General features: G+C 37.5%; 1 protein-coding gene across 6 annotated transcripts in view; it reads left to right on the forward strand.

Moving 5' to 3' along the window:
- GALK2 (galactokinase 2) overlaps window positions 1-20,079 on the forward strand; it is a 154,818-nt gene that overhangs the window by 69,758 nt on the left and 64,981 nt on the right. The window contains exon 1 of one of the 6 annotated variants that reach the window (XM_086320820.1): window positions 13,108-14,172. The exons of the other annotated variants lie outside the window; for them this stretch is intronic. Within the exon in view, the coding sequence (XP_086176946.1) occupies window positions 14,143-14,172 (30 nt within the window). The 5' untranslated portion in view covers window positions 13,108-14,142. Of the gene's footprint in view, window positions 1-13,107; window positions 14,173-20,079 lie in introns of those variants that run through there. 6 annotated transcript variants of the gene reach the window in all.

A 20,079-nucleotide genomic window follows, 5' to 3' on the forward strand; every position in this document is an offset into this window, starting at 1 on the left:
GTGATACTCTATTGTATGTTAGTAACAGTTTGTTTACCCATTTACCTACTGAAGGACACCTTGCTTGCTTCCAAGTTTTGTTAGTTTTGAATAAAGCTGCTGTAAAATCCATGTGCTAGTTTTTGTGTTGACATAATTTTTAAAGTCCTTTGGGTAAATTCCAAGGAATGCAATTACTGGAATGTATTATATGTTAAGAATATGTTTAATTTTGAAAGAAACAAACTGTCTTTCAAAGTAGGTGTACCATTTTGCATTTTCACCAACAATGAATGAGAGTTCCTACTGCTCCACAACCTTGCCAGTGTTTGGAATTCTGGTTTTCGGTGATTTTAATCGATGTGTATAGGTATTTCATTGCTGTTTTAATTTGCACTTCCCCAGTAACACATGATGTGGAGCATCTTTTCATATGCTTATTTGTCATCTGTATATCTTCCTTGATGAGGTGTCTGTTAAGGCCCATTTTTTAATCAGACTATTTGTATCCATATCATTGAGTTTTAAGAGTTTGTTGTATGCTCTGGATGACAGTCCTTTATCAGATATGTCTTTTGCAAATATTTTCTCCCAATATGTAGTTTCTCTTTTTATTCTTTTGACATTGTTTTTTGTGGAGTAGAAATGGTTGGTTTTAATGAAGTCTAGGTAATTAATTCTTTTTTTCATGGACTGTGCATTTAGTATTGTATCTAAAAAGTCATCACCAAATCCTAAGTGATCTCGGTTTTCGCATATGTTATCTTCTAGGAGTTTTATAGTTTTATGCTTTACATTTAGGTCTGTGATCCAGTTTGAGTTAATTTTTGTAAAGGTTTAAGGTCTGTGTTTAGATTCATTTTTTTGGTATGTGGATGTGCAGTTGTTCTAGTACCATTTGGAGAAAAGACTATCTTTGCTCCATTATGTTGCTTTTGCTCCTTTATCAAAATATCACTTGACTATATTTATGTACGGAGAAGGCAATGGCACCCCACTCCAGTACTCTTGCCTGGAAAATCCCATAGACGGAGGAGCCTGGTAGGCTGTAGTCCATGGGGTCGCTAGGAGTCGGACATGACTGAGTGACTTCACTTTCACTTTTCACTTTCATGCATTGGAGAAGGCAATGGCAACCCACTCCAGTGTTCTTGCCTGGAGAATCCCAGGGACAGGGGAGCCTGGTGGGCTGCCATCTATGGGGTCACACAGAGTCGGACACGACTGAAGTGACTTAGCATAGCATAGCATATTTATGTAAGTCTATTTTTGGCCTCTCTCCCACTCCAGTACTCTTGCCTGGAAAATCCCATGGACGGAGGAGCCTGGTGGGCTGCAGTCCATGGGGTCGCTACAAGTTGGACATGACTGAGCGACTTCACTTTCACTTTTCACTTTCACACGTTGGAGGAGGAAATGGCAACTCACTCCAGTGTTCTTGCCTGGAGAATCCCAGGGATGGGGGAGCCTGGTGGGCTGCCGTCTATGGGGTTGCACAGAGTCGGACACGACTGAAGCGACTTAGCAGCAGCAGTAGCATTCTGTTGATTGAACTGTCTCTTCTTTTGCTAACCACACGTTTTAATTACGGTAGCTTTATAGTAAGTCTTGAAGTTGGATAGTGTCAGTCCTCCAATTTTATTCCCCTCCTGCAACATTATGTTGGCTATTCTGGGTCTCCTGCCCCTCCATATAAACTTTAGAATCTGTCGATAACCATAAAATAACTTGCTGGGATTTTGATTGGGATTGCATTGAATCTATAGATCAAGTTTGGAAGAACTAATGTCTTGACGTTGTTGAGTCTTCCTATCCATTAACATGGAGTATCTCTTCAGTTATTTAGTTCATTTATTTTGTTCATCAGTTTTTTAGTTTTCCTTGTACTGATTGTATTTTATTTGATTTAGTTAAGTATTTTTTGTTTGCTGATGTTAATAATATTGTGTTTTAAATTTCAAATTCTACTTGTCATTGCTGTTATATAGGAATGTGACTGACTTTTGTATATTAATCTTGTATCCTATAGCCTTGTTATAATTGCTTGTTAGTTCCAAGAGTTTTTTGGTTGATTTTTTTTAAATTTATTTTTAACCTAGATAATCATGTCATCTGTGAACAGACAGTTTTATTTATTCCTTTGCAATCTGCATAGCTTTCATTTCCTTTTCTCATCTTACTGCACTCACTAGGACTTCCACTATGATATTGAAAAGCAATAGTAAGAGGGGACATCCTTGCCTTGTTCCTGATTGCTTTAACTTTTGAAATTCATTGTCAAATTGTCATCTAGAAAGATATTACCACTTACAGGTGACCCTTGAACAACACATTGGCTAATCCTCATATAACTTATAATCGACCCTCCCTATACCAGTTCCTTTGAATCCATGGGTTCAACCAACACAGACAGATGGTGTGGTACTATAGCATTTACTATTGAAAAATATCTGTGTATAAGTGGACCTGTGTAGTTCAGACCCATGTTGTTTAACGGCCAGTTGTAATATGCAGTAACATTGCATGAGAGTCCATTTCCCACAGGCTTACTAACATTCTATCAATCTTTTAATTTTCCCATTCTGATAGATGCTATCATGGGTATATGTTTGATTATTAGATGGTTTAAACAACTTTTCCACATCTTTTATTAGTCACTTGCATTTTTTGACTCTGTATGTTTACTTAGCTCATTTGCTCCTGGAGTATTCATTAATCATCTTATTACTCCATAAGAACTCTCTCTATCTCTATCTCTCTAAAGCATTAACATATTTTATATTGTAAATATCCAACCCTTTTCAAACCAGTTTTCTGTTTGAATTCTTTTAAACTGATAATTCTGGAGCAAAGGTCACTTTGGTCATATTTAAACAAATACATTGCAGCCATGAAATTAAAAGACGCTTACTCCTTGGAAGGAAAGTTATGACCAACCTAGATACCATATTGAAAAGCAGAGACATTACTTTGTCAACAAAGGTTCGTCTAGTCAAGGCTTTGGTTTTTCCAGTAGTCATGTATGGATGTGAGAGTTGGACTATAAAGAAAGCTGAGTGCTGAAGAATTGATGCTTTTGAACTGTGGTGTTGGAGAAGATTCTTGAGAGTCCCTTGGACTGCAAGGAGATCCAACCAGTCCATCCTAAAGGAGATCAGTCCTGGGTGTTCATTGGAGGGACTGATGTTGAAGCTGAAACTCTGATATTTTGGCCACCTGATATGAAGAGCTGACTCATTTGAAAAGACCCTGATGTTGGGAAAGATTGAAGGCAGGAGGAGAAGGGGACAACAAAGGATGAGATGGTTGGATGGCATCACCAACTCAATGGACATGAGTTTGGGTAACCTCCGGGAGTTGGTGATGGACAGGGAGGCCTGGCGTGCTGTGGTTCATGGGGTCACAGAGTCAGACACGACTGAGCAACTGAACTGAACTGATAGGATGGGATCATTGTATGTATGTATGTTCAATTTTATCTTCCTTGAGTTGAAAATAATCTACCCCTTTTAATTTCATTTTGAAGTAAAGCACTTGGACACAAATAGCCTGACAGAGTCAGGGATTTAAGATTTCTCTGAAATAAGCCACCTGCTTCATTAAATGAACCCCAGAGCTCTTAGGTCTACCACATGTTTGACCTCGTATGTTTAGAAGCTTATTCAAGGGAACTAAAATTACTACTGATTTGTATTATAAGTAGGAATATTTTCCTAATAGTAAGATACGTACTTTTGAATCTGAATAATGCAGTTTAGCATCTGTTTGGCACTTGGAGAAATTCAAAGAACTTTACAATGATCCATATGCCAGGCCACTTAACTCTACAAAGTAAGGTTGACTGCCAGCCTCTTAGACCATAGTCTTAACCTCTCAGAGACTTCTTGGAGAGTAGTTAGAGGATCATTTACTTGACATTCTGTTATATAAAAAAGGTAAGGCAGGTTTTATTTTTATAACATGTTGATGTTACTTCTACTTCCCTATAAGGTATAAAAACACCAAACAGCAAAGACAGCAGCAACAACACAACAAAATTTTTGGAGGGTATAGTCGTTAGGTAGTTGACCCCGGTTCATTCAGCCCTTCTAGGGCTTGAGCGAGGCACTGGTAATTGATAGTGGAGATGCCTTTTTAGTATTGAAGGACATACAAATCTGTTGAGAATAAAAAAAGTGCACCCAGTCTGGCAGAAAGGAATCTTAAAAACTTCTCTCCCTGAAGAAAGAGGCGATCATATCACTTTCTTGTGAGCATCTTTCCAATATCTGGTATAAAGGAGGCAATTAATTGGATTGGATTAAATTAGTGAATTATCACTTACCATCACATGCTAAATAGCCATTTCCCTCTGTTATTAGTATTACATTTGAATGACTTAAAGAAAAACATAACATGAATACTTTGTTCCAAAGAAAACAGTATCTTCTCATAGGAGAATGCATTTATTTTTACTCTGAGAGTATGTGACTGAAAAACAGACCTGGTTCTGATTCAGGCTGCCACTTCTCTCCAGGTATGTAAATAAGGGGAAGGCTTTGTCTCTGCGTCTCAGTTTCCTCACTGGCATAATAAGTGAATACAGACTACTAAATCTTTGAGGACCCTTTAGCACTAGGATTCTGTGGTCTATCGGGTAAATAAATTCTTAAGACTATGATTTTTTAAGACTGATCTATACATCAGTGTCTCTTTTGCTATCTCGTACACAGGGTTATTGTTACCATCTTTCTAAATTCCATATATATGCGTTAGTATACTGTATTGGTGTTTTTCTTATGGGGAGGGAGGAGGGAGGAGGGTTCAGGATGGGGAACACAGGTATACCTGTGGTGGATTCATTTCGATATTTGGCAAAACTAATACAATATTGTAAAGTTTAAAATTAAAAAAAAAAGACTGATTTTTTAAAGAGTTGCCTAATAATAATTAAACTCATGCTTGTATGATCTAAATCTTCTGTTGGAGTTTTCAAGATTCTGGGTTTTAGTAATAAATCATTATTGGAAAACAAAACAAAACACTAGAAAGCTATGTTCAAACTCTAATGAAATTGGAACACTGCGGGAAAGGTACTTGTTATAGTGTAGTAATGTAACAGGACTCTCCTACTATTGCTAATTGATATTTTTATCCCTGTGAAAGTACCCACCACATTTCTATTTTCTCTTTCCTAGAATTACTTTGCTTAATAAACTTAGCAATTGGGAATTTGTTGGACAAAATAAACTTTATAATTTTAGTGTTCACTATATTGAGATCCTGGAGTAACCAAGCTTTTCATTGACCACACACATTTTTACTTCTGGGTAGAAGCTCTTAGTTTTAATTAAAATAAATTCATAACTGAAAAAGGAAAATAAAAAGAAAGGAACAATAAAAAAGTAAGGGTGAGAACTGAGAGTGAAATCCTGCTCCCATGGTTCTGAGGAAAGATTCAGATATACTGTAAATCACTGTGAAGCTTTTCAAAGTTGCACTGCTTATTTCCTGCCATTAAAACTAAGAGCAATAACCTAATTTGCAAATAACCCACAGCCCTTGAAGTGATGGTGTTTAATTTAGTATCTTTGAAAAATTTAATGAAAACTCATAAGAAAGTCTCATTAAGTTTTCCTATTTCTCAAATTTGATTTTTAGACTTAGTCTTTATAGATATAATTTTTATTTTTTAAAATATTTTTCCCTATTAAAATTTTAGTAGTTCACTCTCTTAAAAGCATGTTGAACAATTTATAAGTTTTACTTTTTCAGTGTTGGGATGCATTTTAGCAAGACTATTATGACTTTTTTGCAACTTATTAAGTCCTTTGATTATAAAAGCAAGAGGTTGGGGTCAAATTCTAGATGAAAATACTAGGAGTAAGACTAGAAAAACACTACATTTGTGAACTATTGCACTGAAGCCAGTAAGCAGTGAATAATGTAGCCATTTAAAAATAATTTAATAATATTTTATTCAGGTATCTCCTAAGTGAATAACCAAGGAAAAAATATTTCTCATTACATTTTTCTTGGCTACTGAGTATACAGATGCTTTAGAAGTCCTATTGGAGATTAGAGTATGGATGAACACATATAATTTCTTAATTTTAATAGTAGCAAAATTGGTAAGGGATCAAAAGATAGGAAAGGAACTTGATCATGAAGACTAAGGGTGGAATGAAAAGAAGATGATTTCAGCTCAGCATCTCACAGCATGGTGTGATGGGAAGAGCATGGCCTCTGGAGTCGACCAGACCTTGGATTCCTAGCTTATACCCTTGAGCTGTGTGACCTTGGGATATTATTTAACCTCTGAACTTCTTTGTGTGTAAAATTGAGGTAATAATATTTACCCAGTAAAGTTGTTGCCAAGATTAATGTACATAAATACATAGCCTAACTCATAAGTGGTAATGATCACTATTGTTACCATCACCAGATTATTAAGATGATGATAATAATGTAATAATAGTTTATAATTCTCATTCCAGTTAACAAAAGGTACATTTTCTCTGCATGTGAGGTACTCTGGGTCACTAGAAAATGACTAGGCTGGTTTCATTAGAAGCCTTTTTTTTTTCTTTCTAACTCTAGATGCAGAGTTCCATGAACACCAAATGGATTTAGGATAGTAAAAAGAACATTACTTTTCTTTATTCAACAATGTTTATTGAACCAGGCACTGTACTAGAACTGGGCCCAGAGCAATAAGAATAGGCAAGGTGCTTATATTCTAGAAGGGAGGGACAGATATTGAATATAAGAAACAAATGAGCAAAATACTTTCATATATATTAATTTCTATAAGGAAAATGAAATTTAGCAATGATAGAGAATGACTTGGAGAAAGATTACTTTTGGTTATGTGATTAGTACAAAGAATTAAAGTAAGAGAAGGGAGGAAGAGAAAAAATGACCAATGAAACAATTACCAGTTGTTGGTAAACCTGAGTTTTATTGTGGGTAGCAATAACTTCCTGATGTAGGGAGTGACATTTAAGCTGAAGCATATTATTATACATTTTGTTTATTATTTGCCATTTTGAACCTTTCTTCTCTGGATAAAGTCCCACTCTGTTGGTTTGCAAAATATTCTGCTTGAGGAAATTGGTGATACTCTTTGGATGCAGTCTTGCTGATTCTGCCCATAAGGAGTCATCTGTAGGTACAGAGAGCCATAATACAGTGGGAACCATGTGGTACAGTAGGGTACTTCAGGGCCTTGGCAGGTGGGCATCTCTCCCCATTCCACGGAATGTCTAAGGTTAGGTGAAAGTTTGGTCATTAGGTGGCCCTCAAGGGCAGCGTTGGATGTTTCTGGATTGGGATGTTTGAGCAGATTTACAAGCTTTGTTTTTGTTTTTTTTTTCCCCCAAGACTTTGTTGAATCTCCTTTCCCATTTTTTATCTGAGTTCCAATTGGAGCTCAGGGTCAGGGACAGGAGTACCATTTGCCTCACTCTGTCTGAAAGTGAACGTCACTCAGTCGTGTCTGACTCTTTGATCCCGTGGACTATACATTCCATGGGATTCTCCAGGCCTACTGGAGTGGTTAGCCTTTGCCTTCTCCAGGGGATCTTCCCAACCCAGGAATCGAACCGGGGTCTCCTGCCTTGCAGGAGGATTCTTTACCAGCTGACTATGAGGGAAGCCCCTCTGTCTAGGGAATCATAGATAGTCATTATTAGATTATAGCCTTACCATTCAGGAAAAAAAGTTAAAGAGGAAAAGCCATACCTATAGAATTTCCAATCAAATTATTGTTTATTATTGAAAAGATCCTGCTTTGCTATGAAATATAAAACACGGGATGGTAAAGCTGTTCTGAAGCTGACCTACTGAGGTGCCAGACCTTTGACACTGGTTAGAGATAGGTGTTGTAAATACTGTCAGTTGCCTTGTTACTTAATTTTTTTATTATCAGTCTATTCTGTTGTCCAGTGTGGTATACTTCATGCTTTTTACCCTTAATTTACAACTTTATATTTCTCTGGTTATCATTTTACTGTTATATGACAAGAGATCCCACAGTAAGTGACTAAAATGAGTAATGTAAAAGCCAGAGTTTCTATTGTTTTTAAATTTTGTCAAGAGTAAATCTTTTAGAGAGTAAAATTTTTCAGAGAAGGAGATGGATTTGTTTTTTGGGTGTCTGAAGGGCAAAGTTAACATTGGCTAAAGTTTCATTTCACACATGTAGACTATTCAACTGCCAGTTTGACAATTTGACATGTTAAAGTAATTTACCCTGTAATTAAATTATTTGGCACGGAATATCATAACTTCTTTGGAGCCATAATGGGAGCAGGAGTGGGGATTCCCATTTAATTTCATTTCTTATAATAAACAGGGAAAGTTCTTTAAATTCATCTTCTAGAAACCCAGGTTGTGCTGTTAATACTCGGGTGCCCTGCTTTGTATCAGTATGGTCTTACTAAGGACAACATAAGAGGAGTTTGGCTTTTTTAGGTATCACTTTCAAATGATACATTTTAATGAGTGCCACCCAGGTTCCTCTTTGACCAATATGTTGATTTAATTATTTTAAACATGCAAATAAAATATAATTGTTTCAAAGATCTTAGGTAACATTCCACATAAGACAACATTCTGGGCTATTAACCAGTTGTTAATTTTGACTGTGTTTATTTAAATCAAGTGGGAACAGAGCCCTGTGGAACTTTATGTGTGGTCATCAAAGCCCATAATCTCCTATAATTGAAGTAAGTTACAGAGAAGGTAAAATTGGTCATGACTCCTGTGGTTACAAGGATATCCAGAGAATATCTGATTGTTTCTTTTTATAAAATTGTGTCATTGCTTTGTAAAATATATGCAAAAATTCAGGCAATCAGTAAAATTTAAAATATTTTAAATTCTACATGCTGTAGAGAAGTCTACAAATATAAAAATGAGGAAGAGCTACTTTATATAATTTAAGTTATATTTATGTTCATTTTTATGACTTAAAGTATTTGTTAGTTTTTATAAATATTTTCATTTTTCAAATAAAGTTGCTATGGTTAGGAAAAGAAAATTGGATAAAGAATTTATCAGAAAAAATTTAAATGTACATTTCCTTTAGGAATAATTCACAGAAACCTATGTTTTAATGCAGGATACTTTAGCCATTTTCATTGATTTGCTTCAATTTTTTTGCATAATATTATAAATTATGACACATTATTACTTGTTGTAATATCACACATCTAGTTAGGTTCTCTTGTTGTTGCTGTCGTTTTGGCCATGTTGTGCAGCTTGCAGGATCTCAGTTCCCCAGCCAGGGACTGAACCCAGGCCTCAGCAGTGAAGCACTAGTTCTTTTTTGTTTTTTTTTTTGTTTGTTTTTTTTAAACTTTATTTTATTTTTAAACTTTACATAATTGTATTAGTTTTGCCAAATATCAAAATGAATCCGCCACAGGTATACATGTGTTCCCCATCCTGAACCCTCCTCCCTCCTCCCTCCCCATACCATCCCTCTGGGTCGTCCCAGTGCTCTAGCCCCAAGCATCCAGTATCGTGCATCGAACCTGGACTGGCATCTCGTTTCATACATGGTATTTTACATGTTTCAATGCTGTTCTCCCAAATCTTCCCACCCTCTCCCTCTCCCATAGAGTCCATAAGACTGTTCTATACATCAGTGTCTCTTTTGCTGTCTGGTACACAGGGTTATTGTTACCATCTTTCTAAATTCCGTATATATGCGTTAGTATACTGTATTTGTGTTTTTCCTTCTGGCTTACTTCACTCTGTATAATAGGCTCCAGTTTCATCCACCTCATTAGAACTGATTCAAATGAATTCTTTTTAATGGCTGAGTAATACTCCATTGTGTATATGTACCATAGCTTTCTTATCCATTCATCTGCTGATGGACATCTAGGTTGCTTCCATGTCCTGGCTATTACAAACAGTGCTGCGATGAACATTGGGGTACACGTGTCTCTTTCCCTTCTGGTTTCCTCAGTGTGTATGCCCAGCAGTGGGATTGCTGGATCATAAGGCAGTTCTATTTCCAGTTTTTTAAGGAATCTCCACACTGTTCTCCATAGTGGCTGTACTAGTTTGCATTCCCACCAACAGTGTAAGAGGGTTCCCTTTTCTCCACACCCTCTCCAGCATTTATTGCTTGTAGACTTTTGGATCGCAGACATTCTGACTGGTGTGAAGCACTAGTTCTAACCACTAGACCACCAGAGAACTCCTAGATGGATTGTCAGTGTAGCACTTAAAGTTTTTTCTCAACTTTTAATTAATTAAAATTTATTTTTTTAGTTGAAGTATAGTTGATTTACAATGTTGTGTTACTTTCTGCTCTATAGCAAAGTGACTCAGTTATACATATATAAACATTTATTTTAACTTTCTATTCCATTATGGTTTATTCCAGGATATTGAAAATAGTTCCTTGTGCTATATAGTAGAACCTTGTTGTTTATCCATTCTTTGTGTAATAGTTTGCATCTAGTAATCCCATCCCCTTAGCAACCACAAATCTCTGTGAGTCTTCTCAAATTTTTATTACAAGAAAATTTCCAAATGTATAGAAAAAGTATATGAATAGGCAATGAACATGCATATGTCTTTCACCTTAGTCCTCATAAGCATTTTGCCACATTTGATTTATCTTTTTTTCTACTTTTTTCCCCTGTACCATTTGAGAGTTAATTGCAGACATAGTCCCCAAATACTTCATCCCCTGAGAACAAGTCATTATTCAACACAACCAAATATAATTTTCACATAGATACAATACTATTACCTCGCATGCATATTAGTTTGTATCCATATTTTCCAATTGCCCTAATAATAATGTCTTTTATAGCTTCTCCTCTGTTTTTTTTCTTTCTTTCCTGATCCAATCATTGCATTTAACTGTCATGTTTCTTTAGTTTAGGACTTCCTGGTGGCTCAGACAGTAAAGTGTCTGCTTACAATGCGGGAGACCTGGGTTCAATCCCTGGGTCAGGAAGATCTCCTGGAGAAGGAAATGGCACCCCACTCCAGTATTCTTGCCTGGAAAATCCCATGGACGGAGGAATCTAGTAGGCTACAGTCCATGGGGTCGCAAAGAGTCAGACACAACTGAGCGACTTCGCTTTCACTTCACTTCTTTAGTTTTCTTTATTCTAGAACAATTCCCAAGGTTTTTTAGTTTTTCATGGCCTTGACATTTTTGAAGAGTCTAGACCTCTTTTCTTTTCTCAAGTTCCTTCAGATGGATGTGTCAAGATAGTTGCCTGATTATCAGATCAAGATTCACTCCCCACTCCCCGCCAAGAAATACATGGGTGATGTCCTTCTCAGTGAATCACATCATATGATTTAGGTTTATCCTGTTATATTTTAAAAACAGAGTACATCATGTGAAATGCCAGACTGGATGAAGCACAAAGTAGAATCAAGATTGCAGGGAGAAATATCAATAATCTCAGATATACAGATGACACCACCTTTATGGCAGAAAGCAAAGAAGAACTAAAGAGCCTCTTGATGAAAGTGAAAGAGGAGAATGAAAAAGCTGGCTTAAAACTCAACATTCAGAAAAGATCATGGCATCTGGTCCCATCACTTCATGGCCAATAGATGGGGAAACAATGGAAACAGTGAGAGACTTTATTTTTGGGGCCTCTAAAATCACTGCAGATGGTGACTGCAGCCACAAAATTAAAAGGTGCTTGCTCCTTGAAAGAAAAGCTATGACCAACCTAGACAGCATATTAAAAAGCAGAGACATTACTTTACCAACAAAGGTCCATCTAGTCAAAGCTATGGTTATTCCAATAGTCATGTATGGATGTGAGAATCAGACCATAAAGAAAGCTGAGCACTGAAGAATTGATGCTTTTAAACTGTGGTGTTGGAGAAGACTCTTGAGAGCCCCTTGGACTTCAAGGAGATCCAACCGGTCAATCCTAATGGAAATCAGTCCTGAATGTTCATTGAAAGGACTGATGCTGAAGGTGAAGCTCCCTGATGCAAAGAACTCACTCATTGGAAAAGCCCCTAATGTTGGGAAAGATTGAAGGCAGGAGGAGAAGGGGACAACAGAGGATGAGATGGTTGGATGGCATCACCGACTCAATGGACATGAGTTTGAGCAAGCTCTGGGAGTTGGTGATGGACAGGGAAGCCTGGCCTGCTGCAGTCCATGGGTCACAAAGAGTCGGACATGACTGAGTGACTGAACTGAACTGATAAGTAGGAGTCTGCTGCCTATCCAAAAGAATGCCTTAGGTTAAGTTTGTGACATAAATTCTCTTTTTTACAAAGGTGGATTAATTTTGTTAATAATAGTTAAAAAATAGTCTATAAAGCCCTTTAAAAGTGAAAAAGAGATACTGTAACAATTTAGTCTTCTATTATGTGTTTTAATAACTACAATGTGTATTTGTTGTATGAAAACTACTGATGAGTTACAAATCACAAATTCTCAAAGAATTTGTCAGAGAACTAAAATGATTGTTGTACTGCTATTTAAGTTTTTTTTATGTTCTCCTTCATTGTTTTGTTTAGAAAACAAAATGTACTAAGCTTGGAATAAACTGTTTGAGATATCTAGCATAAAAATAACCCAAGCAAATATAATTTTAAACTGTCACTGTTTATATAGGGTCACATTATTTCACTTGCAGTCACTCAGGGTTTGTATATATCGCATTTCAGTGTAATGACATGGGCAGGCTCCGAAGAAAATACCAGGCAACACGAATTTGGTTTGACTAATAAATATTTACATGTCTCTGTATCTCTAATTATTATAATCTTTTAAGGGGTTTATGCTACATAGGCTTAATTCTTTCAGGCTTTATGTTGGATTAAAAGAGGTTGATTAATAATATATCTAACTATAAAAATTATACTGCAGCCTGTCTAGATAAATGTCGGATTTGAGCCAGAGCTTCTGCAGAGAACAGGTGGACTCAAGAGCCCTGACACGGGCAGATGGCTGCCTGTCATGTGCATGCTGTTGTGTGTATTAACCTTTTCTTCCTTCCCCAGTGGGTGGTGTTGATAGAAGTCAGAGTGGTCATTTGACCTTTTAGGTCTCTCTAGTCATCTAGTTGGTACATTATACGAAAGAAAAGATAAACAGTGCTGCCCTTTGCTCGTAGGTTGATGCCTCATCGGTGGGAGGAGACTGGTGGTTGTATGGTTGGCTACTGAACCAGTCATGTGTTTGCTCGCTCACCATCCGTGTCATTTGGCATGCTTTTGTGGGATGGCCACCTGGAACTGTGGGTTAAGTAGTAAACTGTTTAAGGGACACCCTCCCCCTACTTCCTGCCTGGCCTTGATCAAACTCCCTGGCCTATCTGATCACAACATTAACTACACTATTATGCTTATTATTTTATATTCGAAACATGTTTCCCTCTAGACTCTGGTGAGGTCTTCAAGCACAGAGGCTATCCTCCCTTCCCCGCCTTTTTAAAAACTGAAGTATAGTAGCTGAACAATATATAAATTATAGGTATACAATACAGTGTTTCACAGATTTTAAAGGTTATACTCCATTTATAGTTATAAAATATTGGCTATCTCCCCCATGTTGTAGAGACTATCCCTTTTTGATTCTTTGGATCCCCACTGTGCAGTCTGGTGCCTAAGTGAATCAAGAAAAAAATTGTGATGTCATTTGCAATGTGATAATTTGCTGATGATAATGTAAATAATTATTTGGGCTTTTATTTAGTATAACTGTTTGAGAGTCTATCAATTTTGCAATTAAACTTAATCCAGAGGAGTTATTCATTTATATGTTTATTAAAGAGTTGTTATCTTTTATGTAAGGCTGATCTACCAAATATCTCTCTTTTCCCTCCTATGGCTGCTCTGCATTCTGAGTAGTTGGAGTCTGTGTCACACCAGTTATTGACAATGTGACTATAATCCTTGGCTAGTTTCCTTAGTTGCTAAGGGTTTTGTCTGTCTTATGCACATAGGAAAGCATGTCTCATAAGTCTAAGCATGTGAATTAGCAGAGCTGCCATGGTAATGGTATTAGTAAAGACTATCCCTCTTGGGCTCCAACTTAAACTTTCTGAATTTTATTCCATGCCTCTTATATTTTCAGATGAGGAGTATTATACAGGAGGTGTTCAAGGAGCAAGACAGTCGGTGAAACTGGATCCATTCCTATGAAACTGGGTCCATTCCTATACTACATAAATGGCTACCCAAATAGAGGTGTTTCTAAAGGTGTAAATTTCTCTTTTTAAAAAATTTATTTTTAGTTGGAGGATAATTGCTTTACAATATTGTGTTGGTTTCTGCCGTATATCAACATGAATCTGCCATCAGTTCAGTTCAGTTGCTCAGTCATGTCCGACTCTTTGCGACCCCATGAATTGCAGCACGCCAGGCCTCCCTGTCCATCACCAACTCCTAGAGTTCACTCAAACTCACGTCCATCGAGTTGGTGATGCCATCCAGCTATTGCATCCTCTGTCGTCCCCTTCTCCTCCTGCCCCCAATCCCTCCCAGCATCAGTCTTTTCCAATGAGTCAACTCTTTGCATGAGGTGGCCAAAGTACTGGAGTTTCAGCCTTAGCATCATTCCTTCCAAAGAACACCCAGGGCTGATCTCGTTTAGAATGGACTGGTTGGATCTTCTTGCAGTCCAAGGGACTCTCAAGAGTCTTCCCCAACACCACAGTTCAAAACCATCAATTCTTCGGCACTTAGCTTTCTTCACAGTCCAACTCTCACATCCATATATGACCACTGGAAAAACCATAGCCTTGACTAGAGGGACCTTTGTTGGCAAAATAATGTCTCTGCTTTTTAATATAGGTATACATATATGCCCTTCCTCTTGATACTCCCTCCCACCCCATCCCACCCCTCTAGGTTGTCAGCACCAGATTTGAGCTTCCTGCATCATACAGTAAATTCCCACTGACTATCTGATTATACATATGGTAATGTATATGTTTCAGTGCTACTCTCTCAGTTTGTCCCACCACTTCCACAACTCTGTTCTCTGTGTCTCCTTTGCTAACCTGCAAGCAGGATCATCACTAATATCTTTTTAGACTCCATACATATGCATGAATATATGGTACTTGTCTTTCTCTTTCTGATTTACTTGACTCTGTATATTAGGCTCTAGGTTCATTCGCCTTATTAGAATTCAGTCAAATGTGTTCAAAGGTGCAAATTTCTCTTGATGAGGTGGAAACATCTCTTTTATCCCCAGCTGTATTCTTCATACTTTATTAAAGTCTCATGCTCTCTTAGTTTAAATTTCTGTTTCCTAGTTTCCTGTCTACTGGAGAAAGGAGATAGGTGTTATATAGCCTTTACATATTGTTATAAAGTAGTTAAGTGGGAGTTTTTGCTTGTTGACCAGAAATTTAAGATCAATGATGTATTTTCTAACTGTAGTATTGTAATTAAAATATGTAAATATTGACTAAAAGTAATGGCAATGAGAATACGAACAATTTTTAAGTGTGAGTTTTAGTTTTGAGGCTAGTTGATGAGCTGTGGGTTCCTAGAGCCATAAATAGATGAGATAGATAGCCATAAATAGCCATAAATAGATAAGAGCCTCTATCTTATGGCTCATCTTAAATGGGTGAAACCATATTTTTACAAACTCCAGGTTTTTTGTGATTTCATCAAGAATGATTATAGTTTCCTTGATATTTAGTTTTCTTGTTATAAAACCCAGTACCTTCTCATTAAAAAACACTGGAGGATTTAAAAGTATGTTAAAATTAAATTAAAAAATAACCCATAATCTTAACAATTCATTGGACTCATTGTCATTTTGAATACTGTGAAGAAAAGAAAATCTTTGTACCTTCTGAAAATATTATGATTCAAAGAACCCACATTTAGTGCATGCATTGATCCAATTAGCAAAATTTTATAGAATGTTTACTTTGTAGCAGGCACTTTTCTAGGCACTGGAGATAGGGTAGTGACAAAAAAGTGCTTTCTCTCATAGAGTTTACATTTGATTAAAGGGAGACAGAAAATAAAGGAAAAGATAACATAAGATGGTAAAAGCCTTGAAGAAAAACAAAGCAGGGTGTGAGGTGGAGAGTGGTAGGGGGTGTTAATATCTTTTAGGGGAATGTGGGAAAGTGTCTGATAAGGTGACATTTGAGCAGATATTTCAGAGGAACAACTTTCCAGGCCATGGGAATGGTAGGTGGAAAGAACCTGGAGTGGCATGGGATATTGATTCCTGGTTGGCCAGTTACTATGGCCAGCATTTATTGTGCACTAACTGTATTCTAGGCTTTAAAAATTTTTACAACAACCCAATGAAATGAGTAATTTTTGCAACTCCCATTTTGGAGATGAGGAAACTGATATGTTTTAACCACTATGTTGTACTAATAAGTGCTATGATAGAGCCCAGAGTTAGAGTATGTCACTCAATTCTAGGAGGCCATGAAAATTTCCCAGAGGAGTTGCTGCTTGATTTTAGTCTCAGTGAAAGAGCAATCAACCACAGTTATTAAGTGAGAAGAGTATAGAATTCTGGTCTCATTTACCCTCCTGTCATATGCCCAGAACCTATAATAGCACCTTTCCAACTGTTGCTGCTAAGTCACTTCAGTCGTGTCTGACTCTGTGCGACCCCATAGATGGCAGCCCACCAGGCTCCCCCATCCCTGGGATTCTCCAGGCAAGAAACTGGTGTGGGTTGCCATTTCCTTCTCCAATGCATGAAAGGGAAAATGAAAGTGAAGTCGCTCAGTCGCGTCCGACTCTTTGTGACCCCGTGGACTGCAGCTCACCAGGCTCCTCTGTCCATGGGATTTTCCAGGCAAGAGTACTGGAGTGGGTGGCCATTGCCTTCTCCAACAATTGGTACTCAGTAAATGTTTGTTGAATGAGTGCAGGTGGAATAGCATTTGCAAAGACATGGAGGCGTAGAGAATTTAGGATTATCATAAAACTGAAATTAGTTTGACAGGAGAACGGACTGTGTGTTCAAAACAGCAGGAGCTTATGGCAGAAGAACTAAACAGAGGTCAGATCATAAACCTATTTTTATGAAAAGGCAATGAGGTACTTTTTCAGCAGCACATATATACTAAAAATTGAGAAGCTGTGGCGGAGATGGTCTTGGAGCCTGGGGAATGAGAAAATGTAACTGTGAATATTGCTCTCTCTCTAAAAGAAAGAGATAGAGAAGTGGCTGGGACTTTGAAGGAAGGAGGGATATGACCTATTTTTACAACACTTCGGACACCCAGTGTGTGGCATTTTTCTGATACCAACCAGTTCTCTAGCTCTCCAGATACCAGCTGGGTATCCTTCAATCCGTTCAATCCAATTCAGTTTTAACACTCCCTGGAGTTAGTGTCAGATCCTAAAAGTTAAGGACTCAGTCCCACAAAACTGACCACTTAAGATGCCAGGTGCAAGTCTCAGGTTGTCATGTCACCTGCCCTTTTGACCAACCAGCTATAAAATTAAGGGTTCCCACAACTCTCTCTTCAGGTTCAATCATTTTCTAGAGTGACTCACAGAACTCTAGAATACTTACTATTACTCTCTAATTACCATTACTGGTTTATTGTAAACAATACAACTCAGGAATGGCCAAATGGAGGAGATGCATAGGAGAAGGTACTGGGTGAGAAAGGACCACAGAACTTCTGTGCCTTCTTCATGTGTGCTAACCTGCTGGCACTTTGATGTGTTCACCAAATCAAAATTCTCCAAATCCTGTTGTTTAGAGTTTTTTTGTTTTTTTTTTTTGATGGAGGCTTCATTATGTAAGCACAATTGATTAAATCATGGTCTATTGGTTATTGATTTAATTCTAGCCCCTCTCTCCTCCCTGGAGATGACGGTGTGGGAGTGGGTTGGGCTGAAAGTCCCAGTACTCTAGTCCATGCATTGCTCCTTCTGGGGACCAGCCTCCATTCTGAAGCTAGGTGGGAGCCTCTAGTTACCAGTCTTCTCACTAGCATATAAAAGGCACTCATCACTCCAGAGGATCTAAGGGTTTTAGGTTCTAGAACAAAAATCAAGTATGTATTTTTTATTACATCACAAAGGGTAAGTTAGGGATAGGGAGGGGAGACCTCAGAGTACAAAGAAAGAACTAGGATTCAATCATAGTTGGAGAGACTTCAAAGGGTAGCTCAGAAGAGAAGTATTAGATCTGCTTATTAGATAGGGGAGAATTGAGAAGGGCTTTTTCTGGCGAGGAGAGGAATTAAATAGGAAATAGGATGAATCCATAAGGGGAAAGGGCCACATTCCTATAGCTGTAGACATGACTGCTTTGGCCTGATTCTGGGACAGGTTAGATTTTTAGCCTCAGTATCAAGAACTAGAGAATCTCAGCATAGTTTAAGGCTGAAAGTATTAGGAATCAGATTTTTCTGTGCAGATTTTAGGAAACTTGTTAATATTTAATGAAAGGAAAGCTGGATTCATAAATAAGCATTGACCTATAAACTACCTATTTGTAGATTGCTATCAAGATTTCCCCTAATATTAGTTAATTTAAGTTAAAGTTTCTTAAAATTTTGGACCATGACTCATGTAAAATGTGTTTTATATTGCAATATAACATGTAATATACAAGGGCAAACACACTCTGAAAAGTTTCACAAAACAGTGCTTATGTTTTCTACTTGCAGTGCTTTCCATTCTATTCTCTTGAAAAGTGAAAGTGAAAATGTTAGGCACTCAGTCATGTCTCACTCTTTGCTATCCCATGGACTGTCCATGGAATTCTCCAGGCAAGAATACTCTCTTAGCTTCTATTTAAAAAACATATTTTGAACCACTAAATTGATTCCATAATTAGGTAATGGGTTGGTACCAGTTGTTTGAAAACAATTGGTCTATTGGTTTCCTGAAATTTGTTGTTTAGTTGCTAAGTCATGTAATTAAGATAAACTAAAAATCAGTATGAAGAAGTATAGAAGCAAAGTAAAAGGGTAAAGGTCTTCTGTCCCAGGGCCTCAGTTCACGATGGGGAGCACCAATCTCTTCAATAATGGCAGCACACAGAAGTCGAAGCAAGAATGAATCTAAATAAAGCATAAGAGGGAAAGTAAGTGGTGTTTCACACTCTCCAAGATGTGCCAATGTCATGATATGATTGAGTAGTGATTGAGCAGTTTCAGGGTTTCTATTTGGTACATGTTCATTTCTTGGGTGGATATTTCTGTCTTGAATATGGCAGATTAGTAGGAGAACAGGATGTTGACATTATATATTCATTTGTTCATTTATTCATTCAACATTCATTTTCATCAGATAGGGTAGATATTAGAAATACAGAGGTGAACAGATACATGCTCCCTCCCTTCATGGAGCTTAGACAAATGGGAGAGACCAGTGTTAAACAAACATACACAAATATCTATATACAGACTGTAATAAATGCTGTGAAGAAAATAGACTGTGAGAAAGAAAAATAGGAAGAACCCAGTTTACATGGGGAGGGGCAGCTTTTAGGGAAGACTTCATGGAGTAAGTTGAGATGTGAAACTTGAGTTGGAGTTAGGCAAACATGACTTACTTTTCAAAATTACTACATCATATGTTGTCATAAGCACAGAGTATTCCAGAATGCTTTGAAGAGCTAAAACTTAAGCTGTAGGAATAAGTAATATATCCTCCCAGAAGAAGTGGAAGGAAAGACTCGTGAATTGGGGAGTGAAAGTGAGCAGAGCCATCCAAGGCACCGGTGGTCAGGACAGTCCCTGATGTTGCAGGCTGCTGTCTGGTCCAAGAATGGAGAGTCCAGCATCTATTAATACCTTGCAAAGCAGCCAGGGACCATCCTTACTCTGGTATCTCTTAAACCGTCATTATCTTTTTCTCCCCTTTTTTTCTATTACCCCATTTAAGACAGTGTTAATGCCTCCCATTCCATGTTTTGATGGTGTGTAAAGTGGATGGGTGTGTTTTGTGACAAATTACCGTACCAACTGAGTATATATCCTGGGCTAGATTAGTTTCTGTTCTGTTAGAAATTATTTGCCCTTCAACTATTGGCTGGCATTTCTGTATTTAGATCCAGGAGAGTGTTTCTGTTTTCATATTAGTCTTTTGTTGAACACACTAGTTATGACATTTATAACTTTGGGGAGTTGTCAGGAATGACTACATGTT

The sequence above is a fragment of the Bos grunniens genome, chromosome 10, assembly GCF_055505025.1.
Source record: "Bos grunniens cultivar Pamir isolate PY7600 chromosome 10, Bosgru_T2T1.0, whole genome shotgun sequence".
Taxonomy (NCBI): domain Eukaryota; kingdom Metazoa; phylum Chordata; class Mammalia; order Artiodactyla; family Bovidae; genus Bos; species Bos grunniens.